At 54.3% G+C, this 19345-nt stretch overlaps 1 protein-coding gene across 2 annotated transcripts; it reads right to left on the reverse strand.

Annotated features, from left to right (window-relative positions):
- Positions 1–6105: 6105 nt before the first annotated feature.
- On the reverse strand, positions 6106–18786 carry TCHP (trichoplein keratin filament binding). Of its 2 annotated transcripts, none has more exons than XM_037052295.1 (13): positions 18738–18786; positions 17119–17312; positions 16247–16457; positions 15427–15483; positions 13721–13789; positions 12993–13166; positions 12021–12133; positions 11790–11856; positions 10694–10866; positions 9812–9893; positions 8256–8441; positions 7533–7676; positions 6106–6592 (listed from the first exon to the last, which is right to left on the reverse strand). In XM_037052295.1, the coding sequence occupies exons 2-13, from the start codon at positions 17310–17312 to the stop codon at positions 6560–6562; spliced, it is 1503 nt and encodes a 500-aa protein (XP_036908190.1). In that variant the 5' UTR covers positions 18738–18786; the 3' UTR covers positions 6106–6559. The 2 variants fall into 2 exon arrangements, with proteins under 2 accessions (XP_036908190.1, XP_036908189.1); XM_037052294.1 differs by lacking the exon at positions 18738–18786 and adding an exon at positions 18648–18727.
- Between the last annotated feature and the right edge of the window lie 559 nt (positions 18787–19345).

Genomic DNA, 19345 nt, shown 5'->3' on the forward strand with positions numbered 1-19345 from the left:
GCAGTCACTGGGCTAAAAGTATAGTTTCATCAAATAGGAACAGAAACCATCCCCCTTTTGCAGATGAGGAAACTGAGGCATAGCCCTCAGAGCCCAGTGGTGAAGCACATGAACCACAGGGCAGTCATGGCCAGGGACCCAGAGGAACAGGGCGGGAAGCAGATCTTTTGGAAGCAGAAGAGGGTGGAAAATGGCCATGGCCGAGGCCTCTGCAGAAGTAAGGTGGGAGGGACACAGCCGCAGACTTGGTGGCTCCCATCTCCTGACATCTCTCTGGCCTGGGAGTGTCTCCCAGGGAAGCAGAGGTGCCCATCTCTGTGTGGCCTCTGTGGGACTTGTCAGGGCGGGGGAGGCTCCAAGGGCCAGAGCCTGGGAGGCCCAGTTTGTGTCTTGTCTTCCAGTTCCTCATCTTTGCCACAGATACCCCTGTTCCGTCTGCCTCAGAGTGAGGCACTTGGTAAGGGCTGCTCAAGCGCGACCACTGTGAGTAGAGGATGCTGCCTAGTTCGGCTATTTCAGGAATTCAGGGATGTCACGTGCACAAGGTGTGATGGTTCACCCCCAAGTCAGCCATCTGGAAGCAGCAGACCTGTGCCTAGTGCTGGAAGCAGGGGCCCCCCTCAGGGACATGGTGTTGGCAGGGGGCGGGGATCCACCCCATCCCCCAATTAGAGGGGGCGCTCCCCACACTGAGGGTGACAGCTTGACTCGGTGGAGAAGGAGCAGTGCAAGGCTGAGCCTGACCTGCTTCTTCTGATTAAAGCAAGAGGGAAATACGGCCCAAGTCCAAGGGCAGAGACCAGAGTGCTTCCACTGCTGGCGGGTTTTTTCCTGGGGGCGGGGGGCATCTCCTGGCAGGACAGATGAGTCCATGTGAGCTTTGTGCTTTCCATATTTGTCTCTCTGCGCCTGCAGGTCACCATTGCCCGCATTCCACAGATGAACAACGGAGCCCAGAGTGGTGGAGCATCAGGAATAGAATCTGGACCAGTGCGGGGCCCCGTCCCCACTTGTCACCCCTACACTTCAGCCCCGATCCTGTGAACTCTAAACACAGACGCATCTAAGTAAGTATCTGAAGTGTCCGTGTAGTGGCCACCAGTGTACCCAGCACTCAGTTCCTCTGGGTCCCAGCTTCCTAGACTTGAGTGCTCATTGCAGCCTTGCTTTCAGCTCACCGCCTGTGCACTCACCCCTAAGTGAGGGCTTGGCTGTGCCTGGTCCCCAGCATGTAAATGGAACCCCACTGGTGCGTTCTTTTCTCTCCCTGAACACCATGAGATTTCAGTATGTTGACGGGTGTACCTCTAATTAGTATGTTTCCCCTTTTGCTTGGTATTCTTCGGTTGTTCACACTGCAGTGTATTTATCTAGTATTTTATCGTTGGGTGTTTATTTTTAGTCGGCACTCACGAAAAAAATCTATGAGCACTGTCTTTTGGAACCGTGTTTCTGTGGGGTCTGTAGCTCGGTGCGGACCTTCTGGGTTGTAGAGCGTGTGCTTCTCCACACCAGGAACGTCGTTTCCAAACTGCTGGACCAGCGGAAGATGGGGTTTCCCATGGCTCTGCCTCTTCATCAACAGTGGACGATAATAAGCTGTTTTAGTGTTGCCGGTGCCCTGAATTATAGTTATCTCATTGTAATTTGCATTTCTGATTAATTATATGGGTGTGTGCTTTTCCATGTGTATTAGCCATTTAGATTTCTTTCCTCTTTTGTGAAGTGGCTGTTTGAGTGTTTAGCCATTTTTCTTTCTTTTTTTTTTTTTTTTTTTAGATTTTATTTACCTTCAGAGGGGAAGGGGAGAGGGAGAGATATATCAATGTATGGTTGCCTCTTGTGCGACCCCTGCTGGGAACTGGCCTGCAACCCAGGCATGTGCCCTGACTGGGAATCGAACCACGATCCTTTGTTTCACAGGCCCGTGCTCAATCCACTGAGTCACACCAGCCAGGGCTGTTTAGCTATTTTTCTTTTAGGCTCTCTGGGGTTTCTAGAANATTAGCCATTTAGATTTCTTTCCTCTTTTGTGAAGTGGCTGTTTGAGTGTTTAGCCATTTTTCTTTCTTTTTTTTTTTTTTTTTAGATTTTATTTACCTTCAGAGGGGGAGAGGGAGAGATATATCAATGTATGGTTGCCTCTTGTGCGCCCCCTGCTGGGAACTGGCCTGCAACCCAGGCATGTGCCCTGACTGGGAATCGAACCACGATCCTTTGTTTCACAGGCCCGCGCTCAATCCACTGAGTCACACCAGCCAGGGCTGTTTAGCTATTTTTCTTTTAGGCTCTCTGGGGTTTCTAGAAAATTATTCACAAAAGTTTTAAAAACATTCCAGTCCTGCATTCATCTGTTACAAACATCCTTTTCTGTTCTGCGCAGTGAGCACTCCCATGTCTTTCCCCTGTCTCAGGTGTCTCTTCAAGATGGGTTTTAATGGAGTCCAGCTGTGTCTTAAGAAACCCTGTTATGTCTCATTCTGAAGTCATCACAGGCTTACATACCCCAGAGGTCTCCTGCACCCTCACTCACTCGTCCCCAGTGGTAATGTCTTCCATGACTGTAGTACATCATCCAAGTGTCGCCGACACTGGCGTCAGCGCAGTCACAGACCTGACGTCACAGAGCTCATCTGCGCCTGTATGTGTGTGTGGGGGGAATGTTCTGTGCCATGTAGGTTCCTGTCATCACCACAGTGAAGATACAGATCTACCATGTCACCAGACATGTCCTTGGGGATGACCCTTCCCAGTCACACCCTGTCCCGACAACCATGACCTTTCTCCATCTCCGTGATCTTGTCCTTTCTGGAATATTATGGAAATGGCATCATACAACATGTGGCCTTTTGAAATACGCTTTTTTCAGTAATATCCGCCCACCTTGTCCAGACACCAAGGTCCGTGAGAGGGGCCTGACCGGAAGACCCCCACACCCACGCTTGGGGATGGGCCCCTTATGTTCCCTGTCAGAGTGGGGGAGTAACTTTGCCATTTTATTTTTAAAATAATATCCTCCCCTCTTTTCAAAGGTTATGTTCTCTGTGTAAAATATGGAAAAGCCATTATTATTTTTACTTTTACCCAAAGTAAAAATAGCCATTATCCCAACTTTTAGAAATACTCACAAAATGATATTATTCCCTTAAAAATGGAATTATGAAAATATTTTTTTGAACTTTTTAAGGGAGAAAGAGAGGGAAACACTGATGTGAGAAACATCGATTGGCTGCCTCTTGTATGTGCCCCTACCAGGGACTTGGCCCACAACCCAGGCATGTGCCCTGACTGGGAATCGAACCGGCAACCTTGTGCTTTGCAGGACAATGCCCGACCAACTGGGCTACACAGGTCAGGTGAGCTTTTTAATTTAACACAGCATGAACATTTCTCCAGAACTTTAAAAATTTTAAGCATTTTATTTCTTTTTAATGCACTGTATAATATCCCAAACTCAAACAGCCTCCTACTGTTGGACATCTGGGCTGTCAGTTTTCGTTGCTGTAACCAATGCTGGGAGGAAAATTTCGTACTGATCTGATGTTAGTCGTATTTCCTGGGCCAGAAGGCAGGTTGGTGTTCTCTGCAAGGGCTCCTGGGAGGCCAGGGAAGCATTTGGGCCTAAGTGCAGGGGGACCGTTGAAGACGGAAAATTTCCATTTGAGGTGCACGTTTGTAGGTCTGTCTACAGGATGGAAAGTGAGGTGGATGTGTGACTTTGGACAGTGGTCGGTGGTGGCCAAGAGTGATGGCAGTGAGAGGGACCAAGTGATGGACTCGGAGAGTTCAGAGGCCATGGTGGCAGGATGCAGTGCCCCAGGCTTACAGCCCTCGCAGTGGGCCGACGGGTGCTGGGCCCTTCAGTACTGCAGGGGGGCTGGGCAGCTGTTGCTGCCGCTTGTTTAATGATGGAAGTTTAGGAGAGATCATTTGCTGGTCTCCCTGTGCTGAGTCTGAGGCACCTCCGAGACACAGTGGGGATGTCAGAGTGGTGGAGATACAGGAGTCTGGCCTGGAATCACAGATCTGGGAGGTCCTTTGGGGAGGTGGCGCTGAGAGCCAGAGGCCTGGCTCATGTCCCCCAGGGAAGGCCTGTGTGGTGAGGAGAGGCCTGGGCTCAAGGCCGGGGCTTGCTGGGCTGTAATGGCAAAAGGCCACAGCCACTCTGCCAAAGCGCCCAGAGAGCCCCATTGCATGCCCTCAACCCAGAAGGGGTCAGACATGTACGTGTTAACGGTAAACCAGGGTGCTCGGCTCATGGGTACCGAGTGTGCAGTGTGAAGGGCAGTGCTGCTCGGCTTGGGGAATCTCTGCCCAGAATGTTTCTACCTAGAAACGGAGGCTGTATGTGGCTTCATTTTGGGAAACTTCCTACAGACCCAGATGATGAACAAACATTCATCATACCCGTAAGAGAAACGGATGCACTGAATGTATTTATCGTACAAATGGGTCCTTCAGTCCCACGAGTCACAACTGGCTCTGTGCCTGCCGACACCGTCTGCTCACTCCCTTCTGGTTCCACTGCTGTCCCTGTCCCCGTTCAGCTCCGGGCCTTCCCCAGGCCTAGCCCTGCACCTCCCCAGGGGGAGTACATGCCGAATGAGCAGAAAGAGGAAGTTTGTACTCACAGAACAAAATGCGAATCATTTTATATCGGTACAGGCTTCAGTACCACCTTTTCTAAAGGAATTAAACTTTGCAGAAGAATATTCATCATTAACTTTACAGTAAGTAGAAAAAGGTGCTTAAAAACAATAAACCAATATGCATATATACGGCCATAACATAATCCAAGTATATACGAGATAAGAGGAGTGTGGGCCATACCAGAAATGTAAGACAGTGGAAGCTCTAAATTTAGAAACGTATTTTAGAGAGATAACATGTAAATATGTTGGGATAGAGAAGCAGTGTGATAGTTTCTGATGCTGATAGGGAAGATTACTGGCCGGCTTCAAAAATAAGGAATTCAAAGAAATTACCCATTTTCAGGAAACACCCAGTGCCTGTTTACCAGGCATTCTGTCCACACCACCACATCTGGGAGCTCAGGCCTACGATGGCCAATTCCCAGTGGAGACGAGGCCGCGCTGGCGATGAGAGGAGACAATGCCACTCTGCCAAGAAAAATGAGTGTGACCTAGAAAAAGTGACCGGGCACTGAGAATATCGAGACTGTAGATGTGGATGAAGTGAGAGAAAATCTGTCATTCTGCACAGCCCACCTCGCAGCCGTCAGTAAGAGCAGCGGCAAGAAACCCTGGAAGCGACGTGGTCGAACCAGAACTTCACTGCACAATCGGTGAGCCTCCGAAACAGGAACAAAAACGAGTGCGCAATGAGCGTCGTGCTTGGGGGTGGCGTCCAGAGAAATTCGAGACCAGAAGCGGAGAAGAGACTGAGGAGGCAGCTGGCAGCCTCGCGTGTTTTCACAGTGCAGTGGAGTGAGGGGCACAGCAGCCCCAGACTCAGGACTTGGAAGAGAACTCTGGTTTTTAACAACCTGGGAGGGTAATTAGCCGGGACTTCCTGCCATATGGAACCCTCAACACAACAGAATGAAAACCTAACGTTTAGAGAAGGGATCGAACGTGACTGCCTCTGGGAGGACGGCAGAGCTACTTACGAAGAGATTAGCCTAGAACCACGTCGCATAACAGAGGGGAGAGAGAATTTCGGCTGATTCGTGGCTCAGTCTGCTCTAGTTTCTTCAGCCCCGGTGCCCCTTGCGCTGGCACGTACGCCCCAGAAGGCTGTCTGGAGCCCAGACCTTGCTAACACACCAGGGGTGCAGAGTGTCGCACCACAAGGTCAGCCGTCCGACAACCCTTTGAGGTCGCCTTGGGAGGCTCAGCAACATACACGCTGGGGTCACTCCCCGCCCCCACCCACAGCACACTGCGCTCCGTGGGAACCCCACCACAGTGCTCCCCAGAGGAGGGGGGGAGGCGTGTCCCACCACCTGCCCGTGTCCCACCACCAGCGTCTGTGGGCGCATCGGGCTGTCTCCGGGTCAGAACCCTCTTCGTCAGAAAGCCAGAGGCAACGCTTTCGGGACCACTGAATCACTGACCCCTGAATAAACTTACACAGAGACCTGCGTGTTTGTCGTCAACAGAACAGTTCAATTTAAATGGCAATTTTAAAAATTAAAAAAATTCCCTTATTTCGCTAGCCGGAGGCTTTGCTGGAGGTTGACAACTGAGGGTGAGTCAGCAGATCACAAAGCCTGTCGCGACACACTTGTGACGCCTGGCATGGACTCAGAAGCTTACGTTAGTGATAAGCGCATCACAAGACCGTCACGGCACCGTCAATGTGTGACCGCAAAAGTCCTGTTCTTGAATAATAAGGCAGGAAAGGGCCTCCTGCTGGGCACTGCACACCCACGACACCTGGAGGCCAGACCCTTGACCCGTACAAGCCAGGACCCGAGGCGGCCCGCTGAACTGTCTCACAGTGACCCCGCACTGGAACGGGACGCTGTCCACCTGCCCAGCGGCTGCATGGCAGAGGCCTCAGCATCTGGTCCCCTGTGCTCAGAGTGCCGCAGAGGTCAGTTCCAAGCAATTCTGGGGTGTCCGTAAGGCTGAGAAAAGAAAGGAGGCATGAGACCGATCAGATCAGCAGTCTCTGGAGCGCTGAGATCGATCCATTTTAAGTGAGAGCTGAAGGCACAGTGCAAATGGCCATTTTCACTGACCGCTGGAGAAGCTCTGATCCTAAGCTACAAAGGAGTCACCTGGTGACTTTTTTAAAAGCACCAGCCCTAAGTAACATTTTCACCTGTGCTCTGTGACGACCTAACCCTGAGACACTCACTGGCCCACGATTGAGTAGGTTTAAAATGCTGTCCCCTACCCACGGAGAGCCCAGCCAGTTAGGACATGGACGCTCTGCAGCCGGCACAGCACTGGCTCAGGGGGTTTCATCGGCTTCTGGGCTGTCTGACCACAGCAGAGCCGGCCTCTTGGTCTCGCAGCGCTTTAGAGCAGCGGGGTGGCCGCATAAAGGAGAGGCAGAGGCAACACGTCTGCTGTGCCCTCCATCAGCTCTCAGCTCCTCTGGCTATCAGCTCCTTACAGCAGGGGGTCACTTGAGTTTCAAGAAGCAGGGCAAGTAGGGGAGAGGGTCAGACGAAGGGGAGGGGCTCTGACGGCTGGACAGTCAGGGCCTGGCTCACCGCCTTTGCCTCTCACCAGCTGGGGCCAGCGCTCTCCTTACACTGCTGTTTGTCCCCAGACACGGTCAACAGGTACCTCAACCCTTAGTAGCCAGGACCCCTGGATTGCAGTGAAAGGAGTGAATGCAAAATCAATTAAAGGGTGTTCGAGGCCCCACCAAGGCTGGCACAGACCCTGTGTCAAGGTTCCCTACCAGCGGAGCAAAGGAAAACACAAAAGACCGACAACAGGAAGAATCCGAGCCGGCGGGAAGTAGGGCTGGACATGGGCTTTGAACAGTCCTGGGGGAGCAGGGCCCACCTGAGTGGCTCAGCAGCAGCGGCCTGTCCCCTGCAGGCTCCCTACCTTGGGCCGGAACCCCTGCTTGGCCATCATCTCAGCCTCCTGCTGCAGCAGGGCACTGCTGAGCTGCTCTGCCCGCCTCGCCGCTGCCGCCGCCTCCTCCTCCTGCTGGTCCGCTTCCCGAGCCTGCAGTCGGCGCTCTGCAACCTGGGCACAAAGAGTGAGTCAGCCAGAGACGAGGCCCGCGGGCAGAGTCCTGCCTCTGATCAGGAGGGAAAGCCCGAGAGGCTCAGTCCTGGCTGGAGCGTCAGAGGAAAGGAACAGTGATGGGAAGTGCCGATAAGTGGGAAGGGCATCCACGGCATTGGAGAGGTTGTGCGTGTGGTAACATGTGCCTGTAAACAGCTCTGGATGGAGTCACAGCTTGGAAGGTTGTGTTCCCTAGTCGGTACTGAACTGAACAAACAGACAACTGCGGCCCAGCGAACGAAATGCTTTCCAATGCAGACAGGAAAGAGAGATGGTGGACAGTGACGACAGCCTTGCTCCCACAGGAGGGCAGACCTGGACTGGAGCCTGAGCTACAACGGGCAGGGGCAGGGTTTCAGCTGGAAATAAAACGGGTGCCCGAGTTCTCAAACGTGGGCTTCTCAGACAAGGCAGCTGGCACCAGGCAGTGAGGAAAAGCCAAGGGCCCCAAACCCTGTGCCACGACAGTGCGGAAGTCACCGCAGGGCCCTGCCTCGGCAGCTCTCACCCCCCTGCCGCCCATGGACTTGGCCCCACCTGGGCTTCCAGCTCCTGTTTCCTGGCCGATTTCAGTTCTTCGCTCTCCTCTTTCTCGCGGCGAGCTGACTCTCTTGCCTCCTCGAGATTTTGAATAAGTTGCTCCCTGTGTCTCAGGGATTCTTCCTGTGCCCGTCGGTTTTGCTCAATCTTTTCTTGTATTTGTTGTTGTCTCCCTGTCAGGACCTGGCCTCAGCACAATGGAAAAGGGAAGGTCTTAGTGCCTTCAACAGACCCCTGTTCTACCCGCCGAGGCTGCCCTGTGCCAAGCCCTGGCCTGATCCTCAGCTGAGGCCCAAACATGCCGCACATAAGGCAAGTCCAGACCACAGACTCCATCCAAACGGTGTCACCCACGGGTCCCTCCCACCCCCATCACACACACGGTGTCCACAGACTGTTCTGGAGGCACAGTGGAGCACCAGGGGGTTCCGAGGAGGTGGGGTGCTCAGGTGGGGTGGCCCCCCTGCACAGGGGCCCAGAATCACCACAGCAGCCACATGGCTCTCACTGCCTGTCACTGGGCTCTAGAGCAAAGACACAAGTCACCAGCCACACAGATGGCCAGGGGTGCATCTGGGTTACCCCTCCAACCTCCTGGATGGAAGAAGCCTACTATGTGTTGAGACCTGGCTCCAGAGCAGGACTACAGCCTACCACCAGCCCTGACCCTGGTCAGGAGTCGGGAATGAGAAACGGCCAGAAGCCACCGCCACATCCAACAGTTAGGTCTCTGGGGGAACACGTCAAGTGGTGACAGCTAGGAGGGACATTTTAAATGGGGAAAATCCAAGGATGCTGGAGAACATCTGGTGTTCACAAAAGCAAAAACACACCAGGGGGACCCGATCCCCGTGGACCCCACACGTGGCGTACCGACATGCACAGAGTGTGACTCCCATTTACAACCGCTTTATGCTCAGTTTGAATACATGGATAGTGAAGACCTTTTTCCCAAAAGACTTCCTTTTGGTTGGTGTGTGTCTCATATACATTACGTACATATGGCAAACAATATACTTACATTCTTTAGTCCACTTCTGGTGATTACCCCAAGAAAAAAGTCCCAAGTACAGAAACTTCACGCACTAAGACGGTTACTGATGTATTCCACTGAGCCACTGTGGATGGCTCAAAATTAGAGAAAAACACCCACGGCAGGGGAATGGAAAAACAAACTCTTCTGAGCCTGCGTGATGACATTAGTACACAGCCATCGGAATGTTTACGAAGAAGATGTAAGAGCACGTTAGAATGCTTGAAGTCCGACAGTGTAAAGAGAAATACGCAGGTAAAAGTGCTCTGCATAGGAACAGAAATACGGACGGGAACAGTGACAGTGTCCATGTAGGTGACAGCAGTCTGGGTCATTTTCTATACTGAGTTTTTTTCCTAATAAGCTTCTATTACACTTTTATAATGATATGAAAAACCCATTTAAAATAGCACAAGAGGACTCTGTTCCCAGAACACCCGGCAGGGTCAGTACGTGGTCACCAATTCCCAGCTGCCAGCTGGGGGACCGGCCAGGCCGCATCCGTCACAGCGGGGAGTACCTCGGTCATCAGCCTGTCTCGCGCGCTCCTCTCTCGGTCCCACTCGGCCTCTCTCTTCTCCCACATTTCCTTGGCTTCCTCCCTGGGGGACACAGAACAGTGACAGCGGGCTCCCCCCAACCACCAGTGGCAACAGGAGGGAACAACAGGACCAACAGGCCTCCGCGGCATCGGGCAGACACCTCTGTGGGCCGGCCTTTGAAGAAACTCACCGTGCAAACTCGGAACAGGCGAAGGGCAAGTGCACGGAGAGTGCGCCTGCAGTAAGCTCCTGAAGCACCCTGACACCCGTCCCAACAAAAAGCACTGTGATGGCCTGCAGCCAGGCCACTACACACTGACGTGAGTGGGACCCTCAGAACGCTGCGGGGAACTGTGGCCGGCGGGGCCGGGGAGCGCACTGCAAGGGCCTGAGCTCTGTGGCCACACTCCTGGGGCGGCTGCCGGCCCACCCTGCGCCTTGTGCAAATGAGTGACCCGACTACCCACCACTTGGCTGGAGTATCTGACGCCGTAAGTGCTCAATGGAGGTTACCTGTCACTTACTTCAATCTACTAGGTTAGTTTTTAGGGTCCAGACCCACTTATACAGACCTAAGAAGCAGGCAACATCTCTGTAATTTACAACAATTTCCTTTCAAAGATCTAAGGTTTTAGACAAACAGATCCTTTCCCTAAACCCTGATGGTTTCCACCTTAAATAACCTAAAGGAAACACCCCCACAAGCCGGGCCCTAACAAGGATGTGCTCCTCGTGAACGGTGGACAGATTCCCAAGGACGGTGTTTCCCAACCAGACCCCCCCCACCCCAGCCCTGCAGGGGTGCCGGCACCGCAGCAGACCCAGGAGTGTGCGCCCGGACAGCTGCCCCTCGCACCTACCTCAACAGCATCTGCAGCTCTGCCTCCCGCTCCTTCTCCAGCTGCAGCTGCTCCTCCAGGACCTCCTTCATCCACGCCACGTCGGCCAGGGCCTGCTCCCGCCGGGCCAAGTGCGTGCGCTGGTTCTCCTCCTCCTTCTCCATGAGCGCCTGCAGGATGCGCTTGTCCGCCTCCTGGAGGAAGGAGGGGTTAGCCCGGGGGCACCCTGCGGAGCCCTCGCAGCCACAGCCTCCACGCCTGCCAGCCCCAACCCACACCCGGCCCCCAGCACTGCTGCCGGTGCTCTCCGAGGGCGCGCGGGGAGATGCTGGGACCGGTTAAAACGACACCGCAGAGGCCTGGGAGCTGTTCTCTGCCTGGGAGCAGGCCCCTGCCCTCAGACACACCCTGCGGCAGAGCTTGTCAGGGTGCCATCTGACAGCAGTCGCGCTTCTAAAAACACAGACTGCAGAGACACGTGCAGAGAGCCACCCCGATGCTCACTGCAGCTGCTCCGCAGGACGGAAAACTGAAACCAGCCACACGCCCGTGGGCAGGGAAGTGGCTGTTCTGCCCGCCTCTGCCGTGGGACGCTGTAGGAGAGCGAGGGAGCGCTGGAGGCCTTGAGATGGGAAAGCCGTCCTGGGGAAAAGCCGCATGGCGCTGCCGCCCGAGGACGCCTGATGCCAACAGGCGAGGATGGGAGGGACTGGGTTTGCTTGCCCACACCCCTGTCCGCCCTCGTCCCTCTCAGAGGGAGCCCATCTAAGTACCTGACGGGAATACTGAGCAGCTAGTGAAACAGAACAAGCTCAGTCTAAGCAGCCTGACCACAAAGCGTGAGGTGCACTGTTAGGTAAGTATGCTGAGGAGCGCAACTTCAAGTGCATTTTTTTAAAAAACCACCACTTCCCTAGACGTGCACGTGTCCACATGTACCTAGAAGGGCACCTGCTAAAACGGATGCCCCAGGGAGGGTGGCGATTGCAGGGGCTGGTCCGGGGACTCTCACTTTGCATTTGCCCCTTACCAGGGCAATTCATTTGTTAGGGAGCAGTGGAAACCGAGCTTTTCGAAAGAGGGCGAGAGCAACGCCAGGCTCTCTCTTCAGACTCACCAGCTCCTCTTGGATCTGCTGCGCACGTCTGTTGAGCTGCATGTTATACTGATGTCTCAAAAAGCGTCTAAAAACAAGCAAAATACAGGCTGCTGTCAGTGTCTTATAAAGACTTAAACGGAGGCTAGACAGCTACTTGTCACGGGCTGTGCCTCTGGTTTCAGGGGCACCAATGCGAGTGTGAGAAAGCGAGGGGCCGGGAGAGCGGGCCGGGCCGTGCTCCCCACACACCCCAGCTCTGCCTTCCGCCGGAGGGCTGCCATCTGCTTCCTCTCTTCCTCCAGCCTCTCCAGCTCCCACCGCTGCTTCAACAGATTCTCCTGTTCCTTCTTCAGTTTGGTGGCCTGTGGTTACAAGGACAGTAACCCCACTGAGATCGTGAGAATCATCTTCCACTGTCAGCAGACCTCTGCAACAAGAGCTGGCCTGGCCCCTGGTGACCCCAATCCCCCTACCCCCCAATCGTTGGGGCCCTGAGACCCTGGCCCCAGCCTCACTCACTCCAGTTCAGACGGGCCATTTCTTGCAAGAGCCTTTCCCGGCCCTGCTGTCAAGGACACACCCCAGGCCCTGTGCTTCCCCAGGACCCTGTACTGTCCCTGCCTGCCTATGACTAACCATCTGCCTCCTCCACCTGGCCTGCTTTTGCCATGAGGGCCAGGTCCGTGGGCCTTGCTCACGGCTATATCTCTAGTACCCAGCCCAGCGCTTAACACCAACAGTAAGTAGTGGGCCCTAAGACCAAGTTCTTGAATCATTCAGGTCTGGGGAAGGAGGTGCTCCCCTCAACTGAACTGGAAGAACTGTTGGTATTCTCAAAATAGCCTCCTGGACCAAAGACCCTCACAGTTTGTGCCGTGAGACCCAAAACCCGCTGGCCAGAGACAGGTGTGCTGGGACATCTAAGTCAAGTCTACTCAGCTCGTGGGAAACTCCCAGTGCTAAGAAGGCTCTGAGACAGCAGGCCTCCAAACACACCTGCGAGAACAGGTGTTATCTCCATGTCGTGAACATTCTAGAACCTGGGCATGTGATGCAAACCGGAAGTGTAGAAAAACCACCGACGGCAACACACGCCAGCAGGGGGAACCCAGCACTGCTGTGTTTCTTAGAGTCATCTCCCCAGTACGGTCTCCTTAGAACTGCCAGCAGCCGAGACGAGGCCACGTGGCGCAGGCGTACGTGGCCATGGTGCGCCCTCACCTCCATCTCCTTCACCTTCAGCTCCTCCATCTGCTGGAGCAGTGCCTCGGCCTGGAGCTTCTCCTCCAACTGCCTCTGCTCCTCCGCCGCTCTCATCCGTTCCAGCGCTTCCCTGCGGGCCCTCTCATACTCGTTTTCGTACCGTGTGTTCTCCTCCTTCTCCGAGGCTTCTTGCTGCATGGGGCCAAACGAACCCTGGAGGTCAGCATCTGGGACGCACAGCCAGCAAAGACCAGCTCCTCTTTCCGATGTGTCTGCTCCCGAGCGGGCCGCCTCTCGGCTGTGTGGCCCTGCACTCAGTGCTCCCTGTGGGAGCTGTGGGACCTACTCCTGCTCCCCTAATGCGGAGCTGGGGAAGCACACAGCACACAGCCTGGCACCAAGGAAGGGCTCTCCAAAATACCTTCTAAAAAGAGCCCAGGAGCAAAGCAACAGGTTCGTGGAGGTGTGTAAGCTGAGGCTGGAAGCTTATGATTTATCGAGAGAGACTGCCAGGAACCAACACGCCCTTTGAGATGCACACTCCCCCACCACGAGCCAGCCTGTCACCAGGCAGTGATCACACGGGGCCCTAGTCTGTGCAAGGGCAACAACCATTCAGTGTGAGCAGGTGTGGGAGTCTGTTCCGAGACTGCAGTCACGAACACTGGAAACGAGAACCAAAGTCAGAGACGTGGAGACAGGCCCCCACTACCGCACAGGGGGCACTGCTGGGCGATATACCACACCTGCTTTTTTTCTTCTCTCTGCAGCTCCCAAGAGTTGGCCACATGCCTCTTGTGCAGGTCCGATTCAATCTGAGGGTGAGAGGGGGCAGGAAATTAATTTCTGCACTGGCTCATCTAGCAGATGCTCATGCACTGAACCGTGACTGTGACTCCCCGTGTGTGGCCCTGGAGTGGCCCCAGTGTCTGGTAAGGGAGCACACGATGACCTCAACACCAGTCAGCCAGAAAACCGAAGGACCAGGCTTCTAAACCAGCCTCAAGAGTTGGAACAAATTAGCAGAAACTAATTCCCTGGACTTCAGCAGGAACGGTCAGCAGACACTTAAATGGAACCAGCATCTCAAAGGCCACCCTGGCTGGTCCACAGCAGGCCGGGCCCCAGGGAGCAGGAGCTGGTGAGGGGCAGGCAGAGACCCCCACTGGCTCTCAGCACTTCTGCAAAGCAGCAGCTGTGAACATGTACGTGTAGCGTGCTCTAGCAGATGCAACAAGCTTGGGGGTTTAGAGAATCTTTTGGATCAGAAAAGTGAACTACAGTACTCTGTCCAAAAGCTTTCATTTGGGAAGTTGTAAAAAAACAGAATTTTCTTTCTCAACTTGCAAATATGGACCTTTGCAACCAACTTAATGTTCGAGATAAGCTTTTCTGAGTAATGCCTTTGGAGGACCTGCTCAGCTGACAAATGGCCAGGGAGAAGCATCTTCCCACAGGTAGTGCTAACTGCCCATACTCAGAAGCACCGAGAGGCCCCACGGCTTGGTGACTGGCAGTTTCTACACGTGACTGCAGATATGGAAATTACCACCGCCAAACGTGTGCACGAACTGTGAGTGGAGATCGGTAAGGGGATGATCGCCCTCTAGCCCAATCTCCCTTCTCCAGACCCCAGATTTGTCCTCTCTCCTACCACCCCCAGTTTAAGCCTTCACCACCGCTCACCTAGGCTGCTAGAGCAGCCCCCAACTGGCACTGCCTCTTCCCACCCACCCTGACACTGCTGCCAGAGTGGCTGTTCCCCAAAATGCAGCTGGGATCCCACTGCACCCCTGCTTCAAGTCATCCAGGTGCTCCCCGAGCTTCCAGGGAAAGCATGCAAGGCTGCCCGCAGTCTGGCCCCATCTGCCTCACCAGCCTCCGTTCTTGGGGCTCTCCCTCCCTGACTTCCCAGCCCCCCGACACCTGTCGCTCCCTCGACTCAACCTGCTCTCATCTGAGGCCCTGTGACTCAGGCCTCATTCTCGAAGTTGCCTCCGTCCAGAATGTCCTCTCCTCACCGCCACACCATCAAGGTAACACCCACATCCTAACCTCCTTCACCCCAGCGACTCCTCTGGGATGCCGGCCCGCCCTCCAGCTGAGCCGGGGGCACTGCGCCAAGGCCCACCTTCCCAGCTCTGCCCAGCACCCTGCATCCCACGCTGTAACGAGCTGCCCACTGTTTCCCACGTCGGACTGGTAGCCCCTTAGGAGTGGGGGGCCGCCTCTGTGATCTACACAGCCCCCCAGGTGGACATCGCAGCAGACGTTCGGCAGACAGCGGCTGAACAGCGAAATGAACCAGGTCTCCTGTGCAGTGTGCTCTTCTCAGGTGGCTCCAGTGTTCCCGCCTGTCTCAACCCGGCACAAGACGCGAGTTTAAAACAAGCCACAAAACGTGATTTCATCCACTTAGGTAAGTCAACACAGGGGGGTCCTTGGTTTTCACCTCTCGCAGTTTGGGGTCGTTCTTTTTCCAGTGTTCATACAAAAGCTGTTCAGCAATCTGTCAAGAAAACACAAAGAGGGAAGCCTGATGTCGCTTTTCCAATCCACTCCCACCTCAGGCAACGGAAGGCGGCTCAGACTGAGAGCTCCTTCCGCTGGCACCGCGCCTGCCCTGCAAACCTCCCGGCCTTTCGCCTGTGGCTCCGGGAGTCAGACCGGAGAGGAACCAGGTGGCACTGACAAATGACTCTGTGACGAAAGGGTGCCAAAATCGATGTTACAGATGGGTCACAGATGTTACAGATCTGCTTTAAAATGTATAGCAGGCTTAACAACCCAGCCTGGGGCTCCCTGTTCCCCACAACTACTTTGGAAGATAAAACACACCAGCCCCAGGGCTTGCAGGACCACAGAACGGGAAGAGAGAAAAAGGACTTGGATGTAATCATTTAAAGGGCCAAGGAGAACAAAGAAAACTCATCCAAAACACACAAATGACGAACAACTAGGGCCCTAGCTGAGTAATCAGTTGGTTAGAGTGTCATCCCAAGATACGTGGAGGGTGCAGGTTCAATCCCCGGTCAGGGCACATACAAGAATCAACCAATGAATGCATTATTAAGTGGAACAACAAATCGATGCTTCTCTCCTCCTTTATCTCTCTTAAAATATCAGGAAATTTTAAAAGTCTAGAAAAATAAACACTTTCCCTGGCCGGCTCTGGAGTTAGCGGCCTGCTCATCAGACCGATGCACCCAGGGGTGGCCCATGCGCACACCACTGACCGGTCTGGGAGGCCCCTATGGGCGACGGGAACGTACCAGTCTCCGCTGCTCTTCCCGGGCGGACTTGAGATTCCTGTGCTGCTCCCGAATTTTCTTTTCCCGCAAGTTCATGCTCAGCCTCAGCTCCTCCAGTTCCCTGGCCAGGAGGTCCTGCTCCTCTAGCAAAAGCTGCTGGAGTCTCTCCCGTCTGGCCTCCAGCTGCTTCCTCTTCTCCTCCTTCATCTTCTCCCGCTGGTAGGCATGCATGCTGGACAAGAAGGGGCCCCGCACAGATCAGTCACTCTGCCACGTGGGTACAGAGGCTGCGGCATGGACAGCCTGACGGCGTGGGAAAGGGGTCCTCCAGCCAGGGTTAATAGATCAGGTCACCGGACACAATGCATAACAGACCCTTATTTTTGCTATAAGAAAATTTATAATGCGCTTATATGTGCGTATGATAACAGTACTAGCGGGTATTATTTGAGCAGTAACCATGGACAATCCATCACGTAAACCCTACAAAGCAGGTTCCGTTCCAGCCCGATTTCACTGATGAGGACACTGAGGCTCATTCCTCAAACAGCAAGTGACACAGTCGGGATTTCCATCTAGGTCTGTCTGACCCCAAAGCCTCTGCTTTTAACTTCCGTGTTTTTACATGTATTTTTATAAAAGTGTGTGTGTGTGTGTGTGAAACTTCCAGATTCTACATACATTTCTTATCATTTTTTTCAGTGCAAATGCATTACTTCACTGATGACCATTTTTTCAGTGTCCACTTGGAAAGACATCACCTGGCAGGCAATCACACCGTCCAGCAACACCCTTGAGAAAACCCACTCTCAAGCCACAGTTTCCCAGGTCCTTACACGGCTGACCACTAAGCGGCCACCCGCCTCCATCCAATCTCGGTCACCCCCAGTTACCTCCGCTGGTAGGACCTCGTGGAGCTCCATTCCGCCTGTTTGGAGCTACAGACGTTGGACATCCTGAAGTAGCGGCTGTTCTCTTCCCACTGCCGCCGAAGCCGGGCCTCCTGCTCCCGGTGTCGCTGTCGCGCTGCCTGCTGATCCAGGAGCCTCCCGCTACACCAGTAGGAGGGCAGCGTGGGGAGTGCCATCTAAGAGCAGCAGTGGTAGGAAAATGACCTTGCTGCCACGCCCCCGGAACGCTCTCACGCTTGGCCTCCCCCTGCACCAGCGCACTGGAGTTGCGCGGGGGAGCCTGGCCACACTCCAGACCAACTACATCTGAAAGTCCTAATGTAGGCCCCAGGCGTCAGTATTCTTTAAATGATTTGCCCTCGGGGCTGCAAATCACAGATTTAAACCAGCGTGAACTGCATCCCGCTGTAGTAGAGGCATCACTGAGGGCACTGGACAAAGGCAGGGAACCGGTCCTAGCAACGCTGAGCCAGGCACACTGGGGGCTTGCATGCTCTCATAAAGTAACAATTTAAGGATCACATCTGTGTGCCCAGCCCTTGATATGTATGACCTTTCACATTACTATCACCCCATTATTTGTCAGGGGAGAAAACTTAAGTCCACAGAGGTAAAGTGACTTGCCCAAGATCACAAAGCAAGGATGAGGAAATCAAAGGGCTGGGACCCCAATTCCTGTCAGTCTGAGACCAGGACCCAGGTTCTAGACAGCAGGAGGCTGCCTGCTGGGACCAACAGGCCGTGGCTTTGTCAGCCCCCAAGAAGGGCCTGGCCCAGGCGTCACACCTGGGAAGTGTTCTGGGTTCACATGGAGGACAGATCCCTCGTGGTGCTGATGGAGACACTGCGACCACAGAGAGGGTCACGGAGCAGTCTGGGGACCCAAATGGAGACTTGAAAGCAGAGCGCAGTCTCACTGGGGTACCTTTTCCCAGACCCAAAAGCTGTCCCCACGTGCAGTTCTAAAAGCGCTCGGCTAGGACGGTGCTTAAGGAACGTCTGTTGAATAAGCAAAAGGCCTGGGTCCCCGGCAAGCCTCAAATTCAGAGTCCTCCAGACCTGGGGAGAATAATCTGCATCTATGGGCCAAGTCTAGCCCGCGGCTGCCTGTTTATAAACTCCGTTTTGAGACTTGGCAGGTTTGACCTTCTCTCTTCCCTGCCCTGTGTGCTGCCTGGGGATAAATCTTCCCGCCAGGCATCAAGAAACTTAAGCTTCCGGTTCTGCATCCGCCACCAACATGCTGGGCGGCTCCCGGAACCAGTCGCATCCCTCTCTCGACCTCAACATACACATATGACAAAAGGGTCAACAGAAGGATGTGTCGGCCCCAGAGCGCGCTGGGAGCAGAGCTGGCGCGGGATGCCGGCCGCACAGGTCCCTTGCGCTCGCGTCCCGGACGCCCGCCGGGGTGCCTGCCGCGGTGCCCGCCGGCGCGAGGCCACTGCGGCGGCATCCGCGGGGCCCCGACCCCCAGGCCAGCTCCTGGCCAAGCCCACGCTCCGACTCACGTTGCTCTGCGCCCGAAGTTTCCGAAGAGACCCCCGGCCCAGCTCCCGCAAACCCCAACTAAACCCGCTAATCTCAAAGACGGCCGTTACCCAGCTTGTTGCCCCGGCGACACACCGGCGACGGGGCGCCGCGAGGGCCAAGCGCAGAGAGAAGAGGCTGTGTTTTTCCTCTGGCGCCGCCTCGTGGTGGGCGGGAGACCCGCAAACGTCGCTAGTCCTGGAAGGATGAAGGGAAAGAATCCCCTGGATACATAAAATTCAGGATGGTGGTTGCCTGGGGAGATAAGGGTGAAGATGGGGGAAATCAACGGGATCAATAGGAGAAAAGAATATAAGGCAGTGGTTCTCAAACCTGACTGCACACGAAAATCGCCTGGGGAGGTTCTAAAAATCCAGATGCCTTAAAAAAATAAAGAAATAAAAATCCAGATGCCCAGACCAAACTCCAGGCAAATCCCACTTCCAGGTTCTCTAAGAGGATCAAAACTGATTGCCAGGTGCGTTCAGTGTGCATCCAGCTGGGGGAACCACTGGCAGAAGTAGGTATAAGTTTTACTGGTAACTTTCGACTGCCTTCGATTGGTTCAAGGGTGAAAACTACCCACAAATTCACTCTCTTTTCTTTCATGTTCCCATTCTCTTCATTGTTGCTTCCCTTTATTCCTCAGTCCATTCATTTCCCTGTTGTTTCTGGAGGC

This window comes from Sturnira hondurensis, unplaced genomic scaffold (genome assembly GCF_014824575.4).
Source record: "Sturnira hondurensis isolate 20B ecotype Veracruz unplaced genomic scaffold, ASM1482457v3 Scaffold0007406, whole genome shotgun sequence".
NCBI classification, from domain to species: domain Eukaryota; kingdom Metazoa; phylum Chordata; class Mammalia; order Chiroptera; family Phyllostomidae; genus Sturnira; species Sturnira hondurensis.

Excerpts from the sequence above, each read along its gene's own strand:
- TCHP (XM_037052295.1), bottom strand. The coding sequence starts at position 17,312 with ATGGCACTCCCCACGCTGCCCTCCTACTGGTGTAGCGGGAGGCTCCTG. Across the intron at positions 16,458-17,118 it reads ACGAGGTCCTACCAGCGGAG|CATGCATGCCTACCAGCGGG; the intron begins GTAACTGGGGGT and ends CTTCTTGTCCAG. Across the intron at positions 15,484-16,246 it reads GGGAAGAGCAGCGGAGACTG|ATTGCTGAACAGCTTTTGTA; the intron begins GTACGTTCCCGT and ends TTTTCTTGACAG.